Here is a 21201-nt window from a genome sequence, read left to right as displayed (position 1 = left end):
ACACTAAAACTTACACCGTTTGAAGATAATGATAGTAGAAAGCTTCCTGGAACCATTACTTGCTGGGGTGCTGTGGTTTTTGAGAAATTAGTAAAAGAATGTCATGGAAATAATTTTCGTCTCACTGATCATGAGACGAAATTTATTTTAGCATGTGAAAACGTATTTTCATAACATTGTTTACTCATTTCTCAAAAACTACAGCATCTCAGGAGATAATTATTTTCACAGAAGCTTTCCAGCATCATTATCTTCAAACTGTGTAAGTTTACTGTAAACCTGTGGACAATGTGTTTTGTGTTACAAAATGTACCCAAATCCTTTAACGGCTCCCACAAGTCTCTATATTATTTTGTTATAGAGGCTTACTGTCAGGAATCTTTAAACTACATGGAAAGGAGCTCAGGGGTTGATAGCGTTGGATCTTGTACACGCAAATGAAGAATTAGGAGACAAAGCATGAATTGTTGAGAACATTTGAACAGCCTATCATTGTCATCGAAGGCAACATACAACATCAGTAGACTTTGAAGTACAATAAGTAAACCTGATGTTGTTTTTAGAGAGAGACTGGAAAAGAACGTGTGATAACTGCTTTTCTACCATCTCTTTCTCTGATTTCATTTCACTTTATCATCCTTTTAAGGGCGTGTACCCCCTCCCCCATCCTACTCACAGTCTAATTCTTGTTTCCAATGTCAGCATAAAGCGTCTCCTCCTCTGTATTGATGATTCTTGCTGATCCTCGCGATAGATTCAAGTCAGCGTAGATCAGACCTTCCACATTCCTCTGTCTTGGGTCATCCTTGACGAGACCGTCCTCACCACGGTCTGCCGTCTGCTCTAGCCCGGCCTGGGCTTGGGTCATGGTGCTGGCTCGGTGTTTGGAGAGATGGTACGGAATGACGCGAGGGGGTTTCTGACCGGACGCGACGCGTCCTGGTACCGGCAAAGCCTTCACAGCGACGGTTGGTTTCTGACGCTCAGGCGGACTTTCATGTTTGGAATAACTACTCGCGGTCTGAGCGGTGTCTGTTCCATGATTCAGCTTCTTCGATCCATCCTTCCCACCTCTTGAGTTTTTCTGAGATGCATCCTCAGTGGAAATGGCGCCAAATGTTTTACTTTTGGCGCCACTTTTATCCACCACAGCATACATGGACTCAAGATGAATCTTTTTGTCGATACGTTTCTCCACATCCTTGCCTGGTCCACCAGTTTCAGTGGACAGAGGTTTGTCTACATTGTCTTGATCCTGTTTTGTCTCTGCCTGCTGGTGTAAGTCCGGTGTCACTACTACAGCAACTGTTTCTCTCGGAGACTCAACTGACCTCTCGCCTGCAGAGCTAGTGTGCTCATTTTCTTGATCACACCTCGGAGTGTCTCCGTGAAGTTGGGTTTCTGATATCCCGTCTGCATCACTTTCTCCTCCATCATCTTGAGGTGTAGATGCAGAACGTGTGATGTGTGTCGCTTTGGGTTTTCTTTTGATGACGAGACAGTAGATAAGAAATGAGATGACCAGCATCAAGAAGACAGCAGCGACAACTCCTCCTACTATGATGAATGTAGAATTATCAACCGAGGATGAGTCTTGGAGTTTAGGATCAGGACTCTTGGTAGAAGGATGGATGGATGGTGACTGATGTGCTCCCTCTACGGTCACACTTGGTCTGTTTCTCTCTGTTGGTGTTGTTGAGTGTGAAGGCACCATGTTGTGGGAATTTGTGCTGCCAGAGTTGGGCTGAGACTCGTCAGTCTCAGGTATTTGAGTAGCGGAAGGTTCATCAGTGTCGGGGGGGGGGGGAAACTCAGTAGGGTTGACGGTGAGAGACTCTTCAGTCTCATGTACTTGAGTAGTGGAAGGCTCATCAGTGTCGGGGGGAAACTCAGTAGGGTTGACAGTGAGAGACTCTTCAGTCTCAGGTATTTGAGTAGCAGATGGCTCATCAGTGTCGGGGGGAAACTCAATAGGGTTGACGGTGAGAGACTCTTTAGTCTCAGGTACTTGAGTAGTGGATATTATCGGTTTCTTCCGAGGATGAATGAGTATCAAATATGTATCACTTCTTTTCCCAAATTTAGTTCCAATGAATGCCTTACAATACACGTTAGTGTGATTAACACTTATTTCTAGAAATTTTAAGGTGTATTCATTGTTACAAAATTCATAAAGTGGTGGATCTTGAATTCTCCTGACATTGGTTCCATTCACAAACCATTCCACTTTGAGGGTTGATAGAACTTCACTCTGTGGCTGAACGTTACAGTGAAATTCAGCATTATCTCCCGCTGTTATTTCTCGACGAGGCGGCTCAACAATTATGTCGATTAGTGATGGTATGATGAGGGTCACTAGGGGAGAAAACGCCCAGGGGTCACTTGTTCCTTTTGAGTACATCTTGCATCGATACTGTCTCATATCACTTGACTGGACTCCTTTAATAGTCAAAGACCAGTAAGGACCAGAAGACACTGAATATTTGTCTATCCAAGAAGAACCACACGTTGAAAGTACTTTAAATTCGTTGGTTGTCTTACGCTCCCAATGCATCGTACAACCTTGACAGCTAGTAAAGTCAGTGGTACACGTCAGCGTGGCATTCTCTCCTACCTCGGCTACGGTATCCTCTGGATGTCCCGTGATGACACACGCTCTGCATCCATAAGACAATACAAGAACAACCACAACAACTGATGGATACATCTTTGCACGATGGATGAAAACAGCACACAACGAAATATAGATTTAAATGCCGGACAGATGTTAGAATAAAAGTTACTGTCTTCTACCTCATGACAACGACGTCCGCTTATCAGGAGAGCCAAAGTGTTCTGATGGGAAAAATTCATACAGTTTTGTTTAAGCACAACAACTCGCTAAGCACGGAAATATATTGCTTAACAGAAACAGGTTACCAGCCACAACTACATTAAGTTTACATTGTAGGGACTGGTGCCCCACTCAGTTTTTGTTTAGCAAATGAATCTTTATAAACATGGACCCTCGTTGTAAAGATTGTTATCCCGTAATGGGACGCTGCATTTAATAATATTTATGTCTGATTAATATTTCCAACTTCCTCTTAGATCAAAATAACATGGTCCAGTTTTTGCAAAAGTGATTATATTCAATGAATGTTATTTTCTCTTTACTAACGAAAAACGTACATGAAGTTCAGGTAGACCATGGGCATTGCACAACATACATGTAACATGCATTAGTGTTTGAACACAATCGCTAACGATTGGCAGATTGTTCCTAAAATAATTATATTTAATGGGTTTTATTTTCACTGTGAAATAAAAAACATACAGTCGTGAGCGTTTGGCAAACGGGCAATGCACAAAATGAGGTAGCATGTTGTCTGGCCACTGATGTACGTGCGGTATGTAGTGCTCCATTATAAATAACTCATGTTTAGTTTTGTAACCCTACTCGTTATTTGTGGCAGTTTTTTCTTCTTTTCGTGTAATACTATTATTAAAATGTTATCCTTTTTTCTCGAATCCAAGTATATTATTTTAAATTTAATTCCAAACACTCGGGTAAAATCAGCCACAACTCGGCAATAAATCTTTTGCAGTCTCGGGGCATGTTAAACGATTTCCTTTTTTGTTTTTAACCTCTTTGTTTGGTGGTTTGTCTTTTAAAACCGTTGAAAGGGCGTGGCAACCCTTTGCTGACGCCCTATGCAGTAATGGGGCAAGTTAAACGATTTCCTTTTATTTTATTTTTAACCTCTGTTTGGTGGTTGGTCTTTTAAAACCCTTGAAGGGGCGTGGCTACCCTATGCTGACTCTCAAAGGTTTAAATATTGACATCCAATAGCTCTCTATTGCTCGTTGTTATGCTAACAATTATTTTGAGTAACTACCAATAGTTTATTCTTAATTAGTACACAAAGACACGAACACACAAAATTATCAATTACCAATCTCAACTTTATTTCAAAAGTATAATTATTCTCTTCAACTCTTCAGAAGTGGGCAAGGTCTTACAGTTCCTGTCAGCATAACACTAAACATTGATTGATTTATCTATAGGGTAAAAGGACAAATAATTTTAATAAATTAAATTGATTGTGATTTAGAGTTTTGATAAATAGCACAACAGTACAAAAACAGATAAATTACAGTTTTGCATTGAGGATTTGTGATCGAGTCTGTGTTTTTTAATTTCCATGAATGGTTCGAATTCAAATCAGGATTAAAAAATAATACAACAAAAACCCATATTATTTCACTTGAAGTGCAGACCAATTACTTTTAAATCCTAAGCAGGAGCAATTACTTAAGTTGAGGAAACGGTGTTTTTAGTTTTGAATAAGGAAGTGATATTTGAATATTTTAGCTGAACTAACAAAACTGAGGATTTGCGGAAGAATTTTCTGTGGCCTTTGTCAGGAGACAAAGAATGCACTTTGGAAAATGTTCAAGAGATCTTTTGATATACTAAATTATCTTGATGTTTAAAAGGGAAGCTATAATAGTTTGTTCACACATCGTTGTCTACGATCAGAACTCCATAAATTTAGTTTCCTTCCTCCATGTTTGTTAAAGGCACTGGACACATTCAGTAATTGTCAAAGACCAGTATTCTCACTTAGTGTATCTCAACATGCATACAATAACAAACCTGAGAAAACTTCGACTCAATTGGTTGTCAAAGTTGCGAGAGAATAATGGAAGACAAAAACACCCTTGTCGCACAAGTTGTGTGCTTTTAATTAGATGCTTGAATTTGAGACCTCGAATTCAATTCAAATATCTTAGTGAGAAATTACTTCTTTCTCAAATAAGTTACTTCAGAGGGAGCAGTTTCACAATGTTTTATAATCTCAATAGCTCTACATTGCTCGATACCAAGTAAGTTTTTATGCCAACAATTATGTTGAGTAATTACCAATAGTGTCAAGTGCATTCTCCTTGCTTTAAACAAAGGGAAACAATAGATGTTATTGTTGTTTGTAAGAGCAGTGTCATATATTGATTATTGTCAGAGTCATGCTGATTTTTTTGGCAACTTTGTATCAAGAAAGATAACAAAACATTTTGTGAAAGTTCCTGGATCAATGACTTGCTTTGAGGAAACGAATGCTTAAAGGCACTGGACACATTTGGTAATCAGATTATATATTAGCTAAACAACTTATTTGGTTATGAGCAATGGATAGATGTTGATAGTATGACACTTTGTGAGAAACGACTCCATCTGAAGTAAAGTAGTTTTTGAGAAAGAGGTTATTTCTCACTTATGTATTTGAATCTGAGAAAGACTTCAGGCCTGATGAAGCCTTCCTCAGACATCTGAAAGCAACAATTTCATTTGTGCAACGAGTCTGTTCAACAAAGGTGTTCCTATTACTTTCTTGCTACTTCGATGACCAATTGAGACAAACTTTTCACAATTATTTTATTGTATGCATATGTTGGGATACACCAAGTGAGAATACTGATCTTTGACAATTGCCAAATGTGTCCAGCGCCTTTAATTCCAATGAAAGTTGTTTATTTTAGCTGAGTTGGCATACAATTATCTGGGCCCTTTATCCAACAAAAGGAATTGACCCTTGTTATTGTTATTTTTAAAGGCAGTGGACACTGTTGGTAATTACTCAAAATAATCATTAGCATAAAACCTTACTTGGTAACAAGTAATGGGAGAGGTTGATAGTATAAAACATTGTGAGAAACAGCTCCCACTGAAGTGAAGTAGTTTTCGAGAAAGAAGTATTTTTCCATGAATTTGATTTTGAGTTTAGAATTTGAGGTCTCGAAATAAAGCATCTGAAAGCACACAACTTCGTGTGACAAGGGTGTTTTTTTCTTTTATAGTTATCTCGCAACTTCAACGACCAAACTTGAGCTCAAATTTTCACAGGTTTGTTATTTTATGCATAATGTTGAGTTACACCAAGTGAGAAGAATGGTCTTTGACACTTATCAATAGTGTCCGCTGTCGTTAAACAGGATATGTAACCCGGTTTGAGGAACTTGATTCATCTGATGGTAAGACAAGCACAAATTGTGTCTGGTTTTTATAATTTTGTTATCTGCCCCCAAATCCATACAAATGTTCTCCAACTGTCTCAATAAAAGAGGGCTCTTAGGTTGAGTTGAGTTTGAGTCACATTGTGGACTACTTATTTCTCCCTTCGGAGAAGGCTTTCCTTCTTTGAAGAAACTTTGAAGGCTCTCTTTCCTTTGAGATTTATTCAGATTTTATTCCGTGATTTCATCTAACTATCAAAAGTAAGATCATACCCACTGCCATTTCCAGCAACTTCAACCTCCAACAATTCCTAACTATCAAAATGAAATGGAAAACTGCTTCGTAGAAAAATCACAGACTCCAGAAGAATTTTATGAAAAAAAAAAACACAAACAACTTTTATGGAATGAAACTTAGAAAAGTAAAATGAAAATATGTCAGCACCAAAAGGGAACCAACGGTAAACGTGGAGTGAAACCCGGCATTGAATTGTGTGGAAAAGTACTCAAGTAGAAACGTTATCTCAGTATCTGATAAATGGTTTGCATTTGCCAAGTCAGTGGAAAAACACTTCATCACCAAAAATAGCCTTTTTAAGGACGCATATTTGAAATTGAACCAACCTGCCTAAATATGACCTACAATCCCGACCAAAATGTTGCTCTACCTCCGCGGTCACGTTGGGACAGAAACCCAATCTAGGTAGTGGCCCCGATGGGACTCCAACCAGGGTCCTAGAGGTGGAAGGCGAGGAAAGATACCACTAAGCCAAACCGGACCACTTGAATATTGGATCTCATTGCAGTTTTTGTTTCAACTTGAGATATCAACATCATTTGCAGGCCTGGTACTTCACGGAGGTACCAAAGGTGATGGCCTCCATGCCCCCTGGTCATTGCCTTGGTGCCCTTGAAATGCTCCAGTAGAAATTAACATATTCCTCACGGGGTGCCCTTTAACAAGGAGAAAATGCCTTGGTGCCCTTCAACTGCTTCAGTAGAAATTTACAATTTCCTCAAAGGGCGCCCTCTACCAAGGTGAAAATGCCTTGGTGCCCTTGCCCTTTCAAAAGTGCAGCATACAGGCCTGCAATTGGGTGAGGGCCGGAAGGAGTGAGTGGTGATGCGGAGGGTGACGGTTATTATCAGGAATGCAGATCTATTCTCCCATAATGCTTAATCTCGCTCGTTGAGTCAACCGTCGCACTCTCCCTCGACTCGACACCGTCGTCGCGACATCCTCCTCCGCATCGTCTGAGACCTCCTCGCTGTCGTACGACTGATTCTCGCTCTCCTCGTCCAGGTCCCTATAAATCACAGTCTGCTTTCCCTGATTACGAGTCTTAGGCTTGCGGCTCGAGCTCGTCACCGCGACAGTCTCTGTTTCAAAATCACTGGAGTTAAAGCGTCCTCTCGTTCTCGTGTTTACTCGGTTAGATCGTCGACTTATCGCCTCCGGACTTGACGTACTCCTCCTGCTCTTCCGCTTTGATGTGGACCTCGCTCTTGATCGGTCAGACCGCGTTCGATGGTTACGCGCATCGTCTGACATGTAATTGTCCGTGTCACTATCCCTCGACTTCTCGTCGGAGCTATTGTCTGAGTTTGAGACGTCTTCGGTGGCTGAGGACGAGTCGTTGCTCGAGTCGGAGTTCTTCTCGCTGCCATCTTCGCTGTCCGAACCCTCTTCCTCCTCATTTTCATCTTCTTCGTTGTTGCTTACTACTGGCTGATTTCTTGTGGAGTACCGCTTCATGTGACCGTTGCTCAAGTTAGAACCTGCGGAGTCAAATTCACATTTACAGTTTTCAAATTAATTCAATCAACATTAATACATATTGGTGAAAAAGACGAGGATAATTATTTAAATCGAAGCAGTCAAGAGCTGGACAAGAAAAAGATACAATGAAAATTAAATGAAAAATAATACAATGTAATGGATAAAAAACATAGGTTTAATTTCCCTTTGATAACCATTTACCTGAATTCCTTATTGAAGACTAAGAGAAGAACACTAAACCCTTAATCTTATTAATTTTGTTCACATACACCGATGCATGTTAGCACTGCATACTCAGTACTTTCCCGAGCTCTGTGAAAACAAATCACAGGCATGTTAGTCAATCTTCCAAAAACAAATAATTAACTTTCCTTACCAGAATTTCTTGTAGCAATGCTGCTTCTCATCCCGTTTCGTTTTGGTCTTAATGGTTTAATTTCTTCTTCTTCTTCTTCTTCTTCATTTTCTTCATCATCTTCATCATCTTCATCTTTCTTTTCTTGCTCCACGTCTGTTTCCTCCCCCTCCTCCTCCTCATTTTCTTCTTCCTCCTCCTCCTCCTCCTCTTCTTCACTGTTCTCATCTTGGTCTTCACTTTCTTGTCCCGAATCATCTTTCCTCGTGTTGCTGGATTTCGTTTGCCTCTTTACTCTTTCTGCAACGCTTTTTGAAAATGTCGTTGATTTCCCTGAAATGAATTTAAACGATGGGTTTGTGAATGAGACATTCTTGGCGACAAACAACTCTTAACAGTTCATCAATGAACTGCCGAGTGTTTATTTCTGCTTTTAACAATGCACCCTGGGATTCGCAAAATTTATCCAATTACTTGTTTTATTATACCTGAAGTTGTCACTCAACAATGTCAACATTTGATCATTATTATATTGTATGATTTTTGGGGTTGAACAAAGATTTGACTTGAGTGGGATTAAAACCAACGACCTACGGATTAACATGCCGGCGCTCTACCAACTGAGCTATCTAGCCCTATGTTGGAGGTGTCCCTATTTTGTCAATATCTTTGTTCAGGGGTGCCATTATATTTTATGTTAAAGTTGTTACACAATTAATAATAATAATAATAATAATAATAATAATATTAAGCATTTATGTAGCGCTCTACGGAGAACAGAGCGCTTTACATGAGACTATGACAACAAAACAAAAGAAAAACAAACAAACTAGGATGGGTGGGGAAAAAGAAATGTCTTGAGGAGGCTTTTGAATACAGGCAATGAGATCGCCTCTCTCAGACCCGCGGGGAGCTCATTCCATAGGCGAGGGGCAGCTATGGAGAATGAGCTATCCCCAGCTTTCCGTCTAGTTCTAGGAACAGAAAGCCGGGTCTGATCAGCTGATGAGCGGAGTCGTTGCCTGTATTCATCAGCAGTATTGGAGTTTTGGGAATGAACAAGTTCAACCAGATATGATGGAGATTGGGTGTGGAGGATTTTGTAAACATGAGTGAAAATTTTGAAGTTGATACGTTCTTTAACAGGGAGCCAATGCAGCGATGCAATCAGGCCGGCAGAAGGCTGGTCACGGCCACACGCAAACACTAGCCGAGCGGCCTTGTTTTGTAGACGCTGGAGTCGAGCGAGGTCTTTTTCGCGGGCACCTACCAAAAGAGAGTTGGCATAGACAAGACCAGACTTCTGACGGCATGATGGCAAGCGCTTTGTGTAATAAACCGGCGAATACGCCATAGATTACGTATGTGGAAATTGACAGTTTTACATACAGAGCTAATATGATGAGACATATTCAGAGAACCATCGAGCGAGACTCCTAGGTTCTTAACAGATGTGGAAGCAGGAATTGTAAAGTCGCCCAATATTAGTTCAAGATTAGGGAGAGTGGATAAAACATGACTGTTCGCAAACACAATAAACTCCGTCTTTCCCTGGTTCAGCTGAAGCATGTTTTGAGCCATCCATTTGTTGATGGCAAGCACACATGATGATAAATTGCTGAGTACACGCTGACGATCACCTTTGGGGTTGAACAAAGACAAATCTACAAAAGACAGACTTGGGCCTTTGACCTGAGCCATCTTGGTTTTATTTCTTAAGTAAGTTTTCAACACCGTGAGGTATTATTATTAAATCGAAAAAGACAAGTCATATCTGGGTCTGAGTTTACTGGCCCATCGCTAAATAACACTGGCCTCAGACCTGTGGTTAAGTGTCAATATTAAGCATAGGGATCTTGTACAACTTGTCCCTCCTTAAAGGCACTGGACAGTATTGGTAATTACTCAAAATAACTGTTAGCATAAAACCTTACTTGGTAACGAGTAATGGGGAGAGGTTGATAATATAAAACATTGTGAGAAACAGCTCCCTCTGAAGTGAAGCAGTTTTCGAGAAAGTAATTTTCCACGAATTTGATTTCGAGACCTCAGAATTAGATTTTGAGGTCTCGAAATCAAGCATCTGAAAGCACACAACTTTGTGTGACAAGGGTGTTTTTTTCTTCCGTTATTATCTCGCAACTTCGACGACCAATTGAGCTCAAATTTTCACAGGTTTGTTATTTTATACATATATTGAGATACAGCAAGTGAGAAGACTGGTCTTCCAGTGTCTTTACCTCTCTTATACTGACCTGAGTTTTTACTCTTGGACGGAATGTTCTTGGCACTTAGTCTGGTACTAGTTGGACTTTCTTTGGCATTTAACTGTCTTGAAGTACTAGGTCTGGCGACGCTGGCTGAGTTCTCTCTGGATGGCCCCACCCTAGATGACCCCGCCCTGGATGACCCTGCCCTGGATGGCCCCACCCTGGATGGCCCCACCCTGGATGGCCCCGCCCGAGGAGGGCTCTCTGTCTCCTCGTCTTCTTCGCTGTGAGATGACGAGGCTTCGCTGTTAGAGGACGAGGCTTCGGTGGATGGGCGACGTGATTTCCTGCGCGATTTCAAGCTTTTATTTCTGTAATTTTCAAAAGGAACTCGTTAAAAACTGGATATTTGGTCCTCGGAAAAAAAGTAGGAATATTTATCATAAAGTGCAAGGGCTAACATCCATGCATACATGGTGTTGGCTTTAATTGAATTTTTCAGGCTATCTAATGATAAGTTTTTACAATTTTCCCAAGGGCAAAACAAAATTTGAAATCAGACTACGATAGGAAAAATGTCATGCCTGTCGCTATTTGACCTCCACTCAAACTTTAAAATAAATTCTTATTAGAATTATTCAATAACATTTGGAAATATTAATTTAGGCAAGATATTCATAACTTAAAATAAAAATTGAAAATTGTAGAAACATTTCAAGCCAGCAATGCGCTAGATCAGTGTTAACCTAACTTTCTTGGCAAGTATAACAAAACTAGTTTTATTTAAATTTTGGAATAAGCAAAGGAGAATTTACTAGAGCGGGACTTCAATGTGCGACCTGCGGATTAACGTGCTGGCCCTCTACCAACCAAGCTATCTAGGCCTAATGTTTGCGGTCTACATACATAGGGAGACCGCCAACACAGCTATTTAGACCTAATGTAATTTTTGACTCAAGAAATAACTGAGAACCCTGTTTGCCATGCTTTGGAAATCTTTGTTCAACCCAAAATATAACATTTTTGGACTAGTTTTTTTTACAAAAAGTAATAAAGCAATAAAATCAATTATTGCACAAACTAGAAAACAGCAAGCAATATAAAATAGATGAGTCCTGAATGTGTGCACATACAAACAATCTGAAAGCTTCCAGTACAACAGATGTATAAATGGAAAGGAAATGTACATGTAAACATAGTAGTAAAAAGTCATGGATATTAATTTTTTTTTGAAAACTGAAAAAACAATTAAAAGCATAATCATTGCCAGTATCGAGACACACATAAAAGACTTGTTAAGACACAAAAACAATCAATAGTATACAAACATAGAATCAAGCAATGAAAACACACAAATGAAATGCTAAAATATTTATCAATAAATGATGAAAACAGTGCAAACCCAGAGTGACTGGCATGCCAATGGATAAAACGTCTAATCATTTAAACATAATGCTACTTCTGTTATTATTGTAGAAGATCAAGACAAAACTACAGATACAAAACAAAGGAATACAAGTTTACGATAACAGCAAACAATTGCAGCATGCATCAATTTAAGGACAATGAGAGGACAAGTGCAAACCAATATAACAATCTAGTTCACTTGTCTTCATTGTAGAGAACTTATTAAAACCATCGCTGCTTATGCTGGCTTTTTGTCAGAGAACAACTGTACAGGGAAAACACAATAGCGTGATTGACTAGAAAGCTAGCATGCCCTGCGCTGTGAAGCTGTGGGGGCTCACCCATATTGTGTCCAAACCTAAGTAAAAGCCTTTATGTTTTTTTAGGGTTTACCTCTTGAGTCCTGAAGGGACTTGCCTCTTATACTTCAGAGCTGATTTGTAGTCGCTTACAATAGGTCTGAATTGCTCCTCGAAGAGTGCTGATAAACGTAACGTCATGGAATAGATCTGAAATGGTTAGAAAGAATGAAAAGGTAAGGTCACTTATTAAAGATTTTCTAAACTTATTTAGCGGTAATAATTTTATAAGTAGGATTTGAAACATTTTGCATGGTGAAGATACAATCAAGTAAGGTTTGCGCAAACACCATGTAGGGCTATGGTGGTTCTGAGATAACCAATAATGGTATAACAACTGAGACATTTCTATCAGTATGCTCCATCAACATGCTTGAATCGCCTTCTTCTGAAGATGATCGGAGCATACTGATCAAAAGTTAAGATGTTAAATCATCGGTTCTTCTCAGAACTATCACAGCTCATACGAGAGTGGTAACATTAATATAACATTATTTATTTTGGTTTTTACCCAAATACACCGATGTGTGTAAGCACTGTATATACTCAGTACTTTCTTTAGCTCTGTGAAAAAAAAAACACAGGCATATTACTCGAGTGGGATTCAAACCCACGACAATTGCAATTCTAGAGCAGTGTCATTCTAACTAGACCACCGAGATTGCCCGATAGCTAGAGGCAGTTCCAATCATATGTTTTAGCAGGTACTGCTGCTTATCTACGTGGTGTGTGTGATTGATTGTTAATAAGTACGCCCATTTTGAGCCTTATGCTGCATACTCCTCAGGTTCAACATGTTCAACTTATTAAATAGTATGTCAAAACAGCTTAGGGGAAACATTTACCTTAGATTTTTTGTTTGGGGTGTAACTTTTTGAGTTGGTGAAGACGAGGCGTACGTCTTTACAGAATTCCATAGGGTCTTGGTAGATCATTCCTACAAGTTGCTCTCGGACTGTGTTCAAGTCCATAGGGGTGTCTATGATGGTACGATAATCCTACAGAGAAAAGATAACAAAGAACGATGACTAGAGCAAGCTAGTGGAAAGGTTTGGACCAATTATGAACTCACTCAGCATAGGACTCACTCCGCAATAGTGAAGGTACTACTGAGAAGACTCCCAAAATCTAATAATAATAATAATAACGAAGTCTTATATAGCGCACGTATCTACCAAACAAGGTACTCAAGGCGCTGAGTATATACAAACGTTCAGAAAGATTATTGCAGTGATGAATTTTGAGACCCAATTAGTTAGCACCTTATAATGGTTTACAAGGTGCTACGGCGCACACAGCAGCCACAGCCAGGAACACCGGGGCGAACCCCTTCTCTTTTCGATAAGTGCACTGGGTTCTTTTACATGCGTTACACAACACACGGGACCAACGGCTTTACGTCCCATCCGAAGGACGAAGCAATGGTAAAGTGTCTTGCTTAAGGAGACAAGTGTCACGGCTTGGGATTCAAACCCACACTCTGCTGATCCTGAAGTTTAGTCTCTGTATTTTGTTCAGGGGCGCCAGGCAGAACCCGTTCAACCTGTGCCAAACAAACAGGGATCACACCCCAGTTAAGATACAACCTGGGAAGCGGCAAGATCACCCTGAGGGAATGTGTCTTTTTGATTCAAATATCAATCGAAAAATTAAAACCATGAGGGAAACTGACTTGGTAAATTTGTAGTAACTTAAGGTTAATTAAGAATCCAGTCTTGTTTCTCTTAAAGTGAAGGTACACGTTTGGTAATTACTCAAAACAAATATTAATTTAAAAACTGACTTGGTAACAAGCACTGGAGAGCTGCTGATAGTATAAAACATTGTGGGAAACGACTCCCTCTGAAGTAACGTAGATTTTGAGAAAGAGGTAATTTCTCACTAAAATAGTAAAAGACTTCTAGCTAGAAGTATTTTAGTCTTATCTGAAAGCACACAGTTTCGTCCAATTTTTCTTTCATCATTTTCTTGAAACTTCGATGACCAATTGAGCCCTAATTTTCACAGGCTTGTTATTTTATGGTTATGATGGGATACACCAAGTGAGAAGACTGGTCTTTGACAATTACCAATAGTGTACCGTCCCTTTAATTTGCAAAAAGGAAGAATGAGTCAAAACAGGGGTAAACGAAAATAAAATAAAAATAATAATTACTTACCGGATAAAGCATTTCATCGACTGAGTAACGGAACGGCTCAGAGTCTTGACAATTCCACAGCATTTGAGTAAGTTCTTTACATTGATTGATCCAAGCTTTGGTGTTGTAGCTAGCGAGGCTTCGAATCCGCTTAGCAGGAGGTGATCCAAACTCCTATAGAAAGTAGAATGAAATAGTTAAGATAGTATAAAATGCTGTAAGCAAGAACTGTAAGGTATTGCTTTAAACATATTTTTCATAACCTGATATTAATACACCCAGGGATGCGTGGAAGGCGACCATCAGTGTTTCTCGAGAAGGCGTCGGCCGAAGACAACCTCTTGGTCAAGTGACTGACTGACTGACACCCAGGGAAGAGAGTCATTATTGACAACAAAGCCTGAAACTTAAATCCAGGGCGGATTGCAATCAAACGGTCTAAGTCAGCAGTCTAAGACCAGTCAGTTATAGCAGGCTATCTGCCTTAGACGGTCTTAGCTTAGTCAGTCATTAAGCCTGTTGCAATAAGCCGGTCTTAGATAAGTCGGTGAAAAGTAATGAAATACGAACACATGTCCCATAATACTTAGCACTCTGCAGGCACTGGCAGTACGACATTGTTCTTATTGCTTTGGTTTAAATCATCGGATATCAAATCTGTGAGTTGTATCATTTTTACTTTTGGGAACATACATTTACGATACAGTCACCTTGATCATCATCATAATGCCTCCCATGGGTGTAATCTATTTCTAAAATCAAATCTCATCCTAGAGCCCTTTGTATCAAAAATCTACAACTAAAAAATGCAGTGCCATCTTTAAAAACAAAAACAAAGACCGATTATAGCCATCTCAGAGCAGGCTTAAGATTTTAAGACTGGCTATAATTATAGACCGCGCTATTGCAATCGGTCTATAATTAAAGGCTGTCTAAGCGCGTCTCAAGTTAGCCGGCTATAGCGCACAGACTGGTTTAAGACCGCTTGGTGCAATCCGCCCCAGATCTTAGGAGCTACATTTGAATGATAGAAACTCAACCTGTGTTAACCCCTGGAGTTATAGATTCTAAGGAGCTTTTTGGAACAGTATCCTCAATACTAGAAAATTAGATCGATGGGCCCGACTTAATTTAATTTGGAGAAAAATACCAGGTAGCCTTACCAGGTAGACTTTAAAAAGTCTAAATTCAGATAAAAGTCTGAACTATTTTCATCCCTGACACCAGTCATAAATCCTTGTCATTTGATTGGTGGAACCTGTGTCACGTGTCATAATTTTTGGTGCCATGTACTTACTGCTATGATGTGCGACACTCAAGATTTAATATAGGAGTCCTATATGGATTAATATAGGATACATGATTTTGTTTCACTCCAACCGAAACTTACCGCTGTCCGCTTTCTACTCGTTGACGGTCGGTCTTCATCCTCACTTGAGGAGGTATCTTCAATCTTGACCAGTTCGTCTGCGTCCATCGCCCCCGTCTGCTTTTTGTAGACGACCATTGCATCCGTGCACTTTGGATTCCTGGCAAAGAAAAAAAAATATCAAAGTTTAATTCCTAAGAGCACTGTATCCCATTAAAGAAAGATGGCGAATAACACAGTTTTCACAATGTTAAAATAAAACAGAATCTTGCAAAACTTTTGTCTTCATCCAAGACCTAAAAAGACAAAATTGCAAATCAAACTTAAAAAAATGACAAAATCCAGGTACATGAAACACTCTTTTCTTTGAGACAATTTTCACCTTGTAAACCACTACACGGTTCTATGTAAGGGAATTGAAGGTGCTATGTAAGAGATGAGGTCACATACTTCAAAACGTAGCTCCACATACCTTGCAGGAACAAAATACTGAGCCCTTTGATGCGTCCCTAAGAACGTGATAAAGAGCTACATAAGAACCTATTATTATTATTATTATTATAAGAGTTACTTCAACATAGATCTGTTCAAAGTTCACTTAAATCATATCTTATTAGCAAGTGACTTTCAAATACTTCTCCTGCCAGATTTTTCAAAGACCAGTCTTCTCACTAGGTGTATCCTAACATAAGCATAAAATAACAAGCCTCTGAAAATTTGGGCGCTCAATTGATCATCGAAGTTGCGAGAAAATGATGAAAGGAAAAACACCCTTGTTGAACGAATTTGTGTGCTTTCTGGCTAGAAGTCTTTTATTATTTGAGTGAGAAATCACCTCTTTCTCAAAATCTACGCTACTTCAGAGGGAGCCGTTTCTCACAATGTTAATCGTTACCAAGTAAGTTTTAATGATAGTATTTGTTTTGAGTAATTACCAAACGTGTACCTTCCCTTCAAGAATTGTTCGTATTCATTAAGTAAGTTTCATGCCTGTACAGTACATTTAGGTCTTTTCATACTGGACTGGCTTTACAAGACTGATTGATTATTATACACATAATGAATGTTTATGAGTGCAATGGTGCGAATATGTTCATGAGTTGAAAGATGGAATGTTCTATTCAACGAGGCGGAGCCGAGTTGAATGGAACATTCCAGCTTTCAACGAATGAACATATTCGCACCATTGCACGAATGAAAAACATTCATTATTTGTTTTATATAACATCCAAGTAGAACTTTGTAATTTTGATTGAAAGATACAACTTTCAAAACAAACAATTTCAACTGTAGAAGCCGAATGCTAGTAATTTTACTATGCCTTCTTGCAGAACACCTGCTGCGTTACCAAAGACACGCGCACGCAGTGATGTTTTTACTCAGCTTTTTCGTTCCATCCGAAAAGTACCATTGCACGCTGGCAGCGTGCCAGCGTGCAATGGTACTTTTCGGATGGAACGAAAAAGCACGGTGAGTGACTCAGCGTGCAATGGTACTTTTATTTGCTATCACGTGACGGACAATCCTCCAATCAAATGGCAAGGATCTGCTTGGGTGTTATATAATATTACTTATATGGTCCCTGAACCCTCACCTAATAATCTCCAGAAGTATCTTAGTGATGGTCTCCGCCAACTTGACAATCTTACTGTCCTTCTCGTTGAAGAGTACCGCGTTCTGCTCGATGAGTCTTATCTCCCACATCAAAGCCGACAGCCGGCGGTAGAATCTAAACTCCAGTCTGGTCTTGATCTTATTCAGATCGGTCGGGTACGCAACGATCTGCGCGTACATCGGAAAGACGCCGAGATCCACGGTGGCGTTGAAATGCTTGGCGATGCTGAGCGCCATCAGCTGATCAATACAGGTGATGATGCGTTCACATTCCACGACGTGATCCCTGTCGCCCCATTCGGCGTCTTCCGGGGTGTAGAGGGAACGCATGCGTTCGTCTTGACTGACTGGTACACTGCCGCCTGTCTCGTCTGGTAATTCTAGAATGAGTCAAAGAAAGGAAAATGAGAATCTATTCTTGAAGACGATCAATAGCAGACTTACCAGATAAATCTGTATGTGCAATTGTTCTCAGCAATGTGGGCATAATAATAATAATAACTAGAGGTTAAGTATTCGTAAAAACGAACACAGACGGGTTTCGGCTGGTGGAACAAAATAGAATATAAACCCACTGATGGGCTACCTAATGTTAGATTTGTAAGATGTGCGATTAGACAGTTGGGAAGCCATTGGATACAATTTGAGGGTGTCACAAACAGGTAGGCGCTATACATGATAAAAGGTGACGATGCCTCTATCTATCATGAAGAGTTTTTTTGTTTAAAATTTGTTTTTATAAAACGCCAAATGTGTTATGCCTTGTGGCACAAAGAATATGACTTGATGACACGTGGATCAGGAAATATACGAGATATACGGGGTATAAACGAGACTGGGAAAGAACCACTATAGCGCGTAGCGCGGCATCCCGCTAGTGTACACACCGGGATGCTGGAATGGATAACTCGCCATGTAACCGAAAGTCAGACGACCAGAAAACCTTAAATATCGTCAACACAAGGGGGAAAACATGAAACAAACACTATTTATTGGGAAATGGTGAAGCTATAGACTGATTTCCGTGTTTGGGTTTTCATTAATCAGTCGATTTGTTCGGAATTTACGTGAATTCCGTGCCACGTCACAGGCTATTTAACGTGTACTTAAGGCATAGTATGGCAAAGTCGGCACCGGAAAATGAAGAGTTTAACATTTTAGTGCTTACTCGTAATTTTTAAGAAATAAAATTCTTTTTTTAACAATTAATATTAAAAACTGACCTCTATCATGGAGAGTTTTTGTTTAAATTTGTTTTTATAAAATTCAACTTCCTGTTTGAACTGGAAGGAAATGTCACAGTGTGTTTATACTTTTGAATAAAATGCCAAATGTGTTATAAGCCTTGTGGCACGAAGAATATGACTTCATGACACGTGGATTAGGAGATAATTTTATATTGTTGGATTTTGTTTTTCGAGCTTCCTGTTTGAACCAGAAGTAAAGGTCAAAATTGGATCACATTTTCAAAATAAAATAGATTGTGGGGTGAGAAAACGGTGAAAATGTTCATGGTAAACTTTTATAGCGCCCTCTTGTGTTTAAATATTTTCCTCAGGCCGAAAATCGACACGGAATGTGGGAATGGATAACTCGACCTGTAACCGAGAGACGACCAGAAAAACTTAAATATCGTCAACACAAGGGGGAAAAACATAAAACAAACACTATTTATTGGTAAATGGTGCAGCTACAGACTGATTTCCGTTTTTGGGTTTTCATTAATCTGTTGATTTGTTCGGAATTTACGTGAATTCCGTGCCGCGTCACAGGCTATTTAACGTGTACTTAAGGAATAGTATGGCAACTCAGCACTGAAAACGATGAGTCGTCCGCTCGCAACAAATTTTAAAACATCTATAAAACAGGTAAGAATGACGCAATGGTGACGTCAAGTATTGGAATAACTAAGTTAAGTTATAAGCTACAATTTGGAGTGTAATGTGGAACAATGGGACATTGTTTACTACAAGATTATTTCATAACCAAATTTGTGTACAAACCGTATGGGAATAGGGCCGTAAAGAAAAATAATAATAAGAATAAGAATAATAATAATAAAAAATAAAAAAATCTCTACGATTACAATAGGCGTTTCGGCTGTTAGGCCGAAACCCCTAATAATAAGAATAATAATACAAAGCGTTTATATAGCGCTCTACTGAGAACAGAGCGCTTTACAGGACACGAGGAAAAAAATAAAAATAAATGAACTACAATGGGTTGGGGAACAGAAATATATTCAGGAGGCTTTTGAAAACAGGCAACGAGGTTGCCTCTCGCAGACTGGCGAGAAGCTCATTCCATAGACGCGAGGCAGCCATGGTGAATGAGCTATCCCCAGCTTTCCGTCTAGCTCTAGCAACAGAAAGCCGGGTCTGATCAGCTGATGAGCGCGGTCGTTGCCTGTATGCATCAGCAGTATTAGAGCTGTGGGAATGCATGATCAGAACTATATTTAAAACAGGCAAGTCTGTTGCCATCAGGCCACGTACTTTGAAAGTCGTAGGTTAATGTTATGTTTTTTAGTGTTCATGTAAAATTAGTTTTGTTTTGTAGTAACGACAGCAGAAATTATCCAGAACTTACGGTCTTCATCGACTGGCTCTAAATCCCAAGGACTCATTTTCTCTGCCTCACTGTTGTCCCATCTGAAGAGGGTAAACAAAAATCACAATTCAATTATAATTTCTGGCATTGTTTATATATCATTCAAAAGCACAGTGGATACTATTCCATGGTAACAGTAGGACATTAGGAGGGTTGACTTTGAACTGTACTACTGTGCAGATGCATTCTGCTCTACCAGGCAGTTTTTTTTTTTTTTCCTTGTCCTTTTTTACGCAAGTCGCCAGACACACAAGGCCTGAAAGCCAACTGCTTCAAGATAAGTAGATATAATACATATGTTTAACTGGTATCGATTTCAAAAAATGTTTCAATTGATCGCGGGGTCAACCGGGGTCAAGACGGGCGGGGTCTTTTTGACCTTTTTCTGGCTGGAACCTACTTTGGGCCCATGGTACTTCTGAATGAATGCATTGGTGAGCTTATAATTGCTTATGGGTAAAGACATGCACCCATAGATAATAACTAGGGAATATAGGTTTCATTTGACCCCAATTATCACAAAAAAAAATTTTCGGCTGATTAAAGTGCCTACTTTGAGTGACCATAACTAGAAAATTAAAGGAGATACATTTAAATTGAGTGCAAATTCACAAAATTTGGCAAAAAGTTAGATGGTACACAAAGATTGAGCTCTCTACCTGGTACAATAACTAAATTATGAGCTTTCAAAGTCGGAAATTATCACCAAAATCACTTTTCACGTCTCGCGCGAGCACAAATCGGCCACCTTGACCAAATTTCAATGGGTCATATCTCGAAAACTACATGGAGTATGACTTAGCTTTTTTGTATGTGTTCATTTGAGCCACGTTCAATCATTCTGATGAAGTTTCATCAAAATCTGAGGGAGTCACCTGATGGGGATCACTGGTTGATTTGACATGGAATGACCCAACTATTCTCCCAATTGGGTGATACAAAAAAAAAACACTATAGAACTGGAAAAACTTACGCAACGTTGTAACACTGAAAGAAGCTATCTGGACACTCCACTTGGAATGGCTCTTGGTTCATGATGGTACCCAGCCACCATGCATCGTCTATCATGGCTCGAAACCGGTCCCCTGCCTTCCAGTTCTGAGCGATTGAGTTGTCGTAATGTTGGCGCAACACCAAGAAATCTATAACATCTGACATGTCGTGGTACCTAGCATGATAATAATAAGACCCGAATGGATTATATCGTTGCGGTACCCGCTGCCAGAACATAGGATTCGAACTGCCTCTAGCTGGCGGGCAACCTCGGTAGTCTAGTTGGTAAGACACTGCTTTTGCTTTTGTAAATTGTTTTTTTTTTTCAGAGCCAACTCTCACTCAAAAGAAAACTACTACATGGTTGCAAGG

At 39.6% G+C, this 21201-nt stretch overlaps 1 protein-coding gene across 1 annotated transcript in view; it reads right to left on the bottom strand.

Moving 5' to 3' along the window:
- Positions 1-7028: 7028 nt before the first annotated feature.
- Positions 7029-21201, bottom strand: part of LOC117296495 (bromodomain and WD repeat-containing protein 3-like) — a 38658-nt gene continuing 24485 nt past the window's right edge. The window contains exons 25-34 of the mRNA XM_033779454.1: positions 20810-21004; positions 19816-19877; positions 17207-17606; positions 15634-15772; positions 14265-14417; positions 12951-13103; positions 12140-12255; positions 10385-10710; positions 8151-8462; positions 7029-7773 (exon numbers count right to left, since the gene is read on the bottom strand). Of these exons, the coding sequence (XP_033635345.1) occupies positions 7154-7773; positions 8151-8462; positions 10385-10710; positions 12140-12255; positions 12951-13103; positions 14265-14417; positions 15634-15772; positions 17207-17606; positions 19816-19877; positions 20810-21004 (2476 nt within the window). The 3' untranslated portion in view covers positions 7029-7153. The remainder of the gene's footprint in view (positions 7774-8150; positions 8463-10384; positions 10711-12139; positions 12256-12950; positions 13104-14264; positions 14418-15633; positions 15773-17206; positions 17607-19815; positions 19878-20809; positions 21005-21201) is intronic.

The sequence above is a fragment of the Asterias rubens genome, chromosome 11 (genome assembly GCF_902459465.1).
Source record: "Asterias rubens chromosome 11, eAstRub1.3, whole genome shotgun sequence".
Taxonomy (NCBI): Eukaryota; Metazoa; Echinodermata; class Asteroidea; order Forcipulatida; family Asteriidae; genus Asterias; species Asterias rubens.
This window is presented reverse-complemented; position numbering and strand designations above follow the sequence as displayed.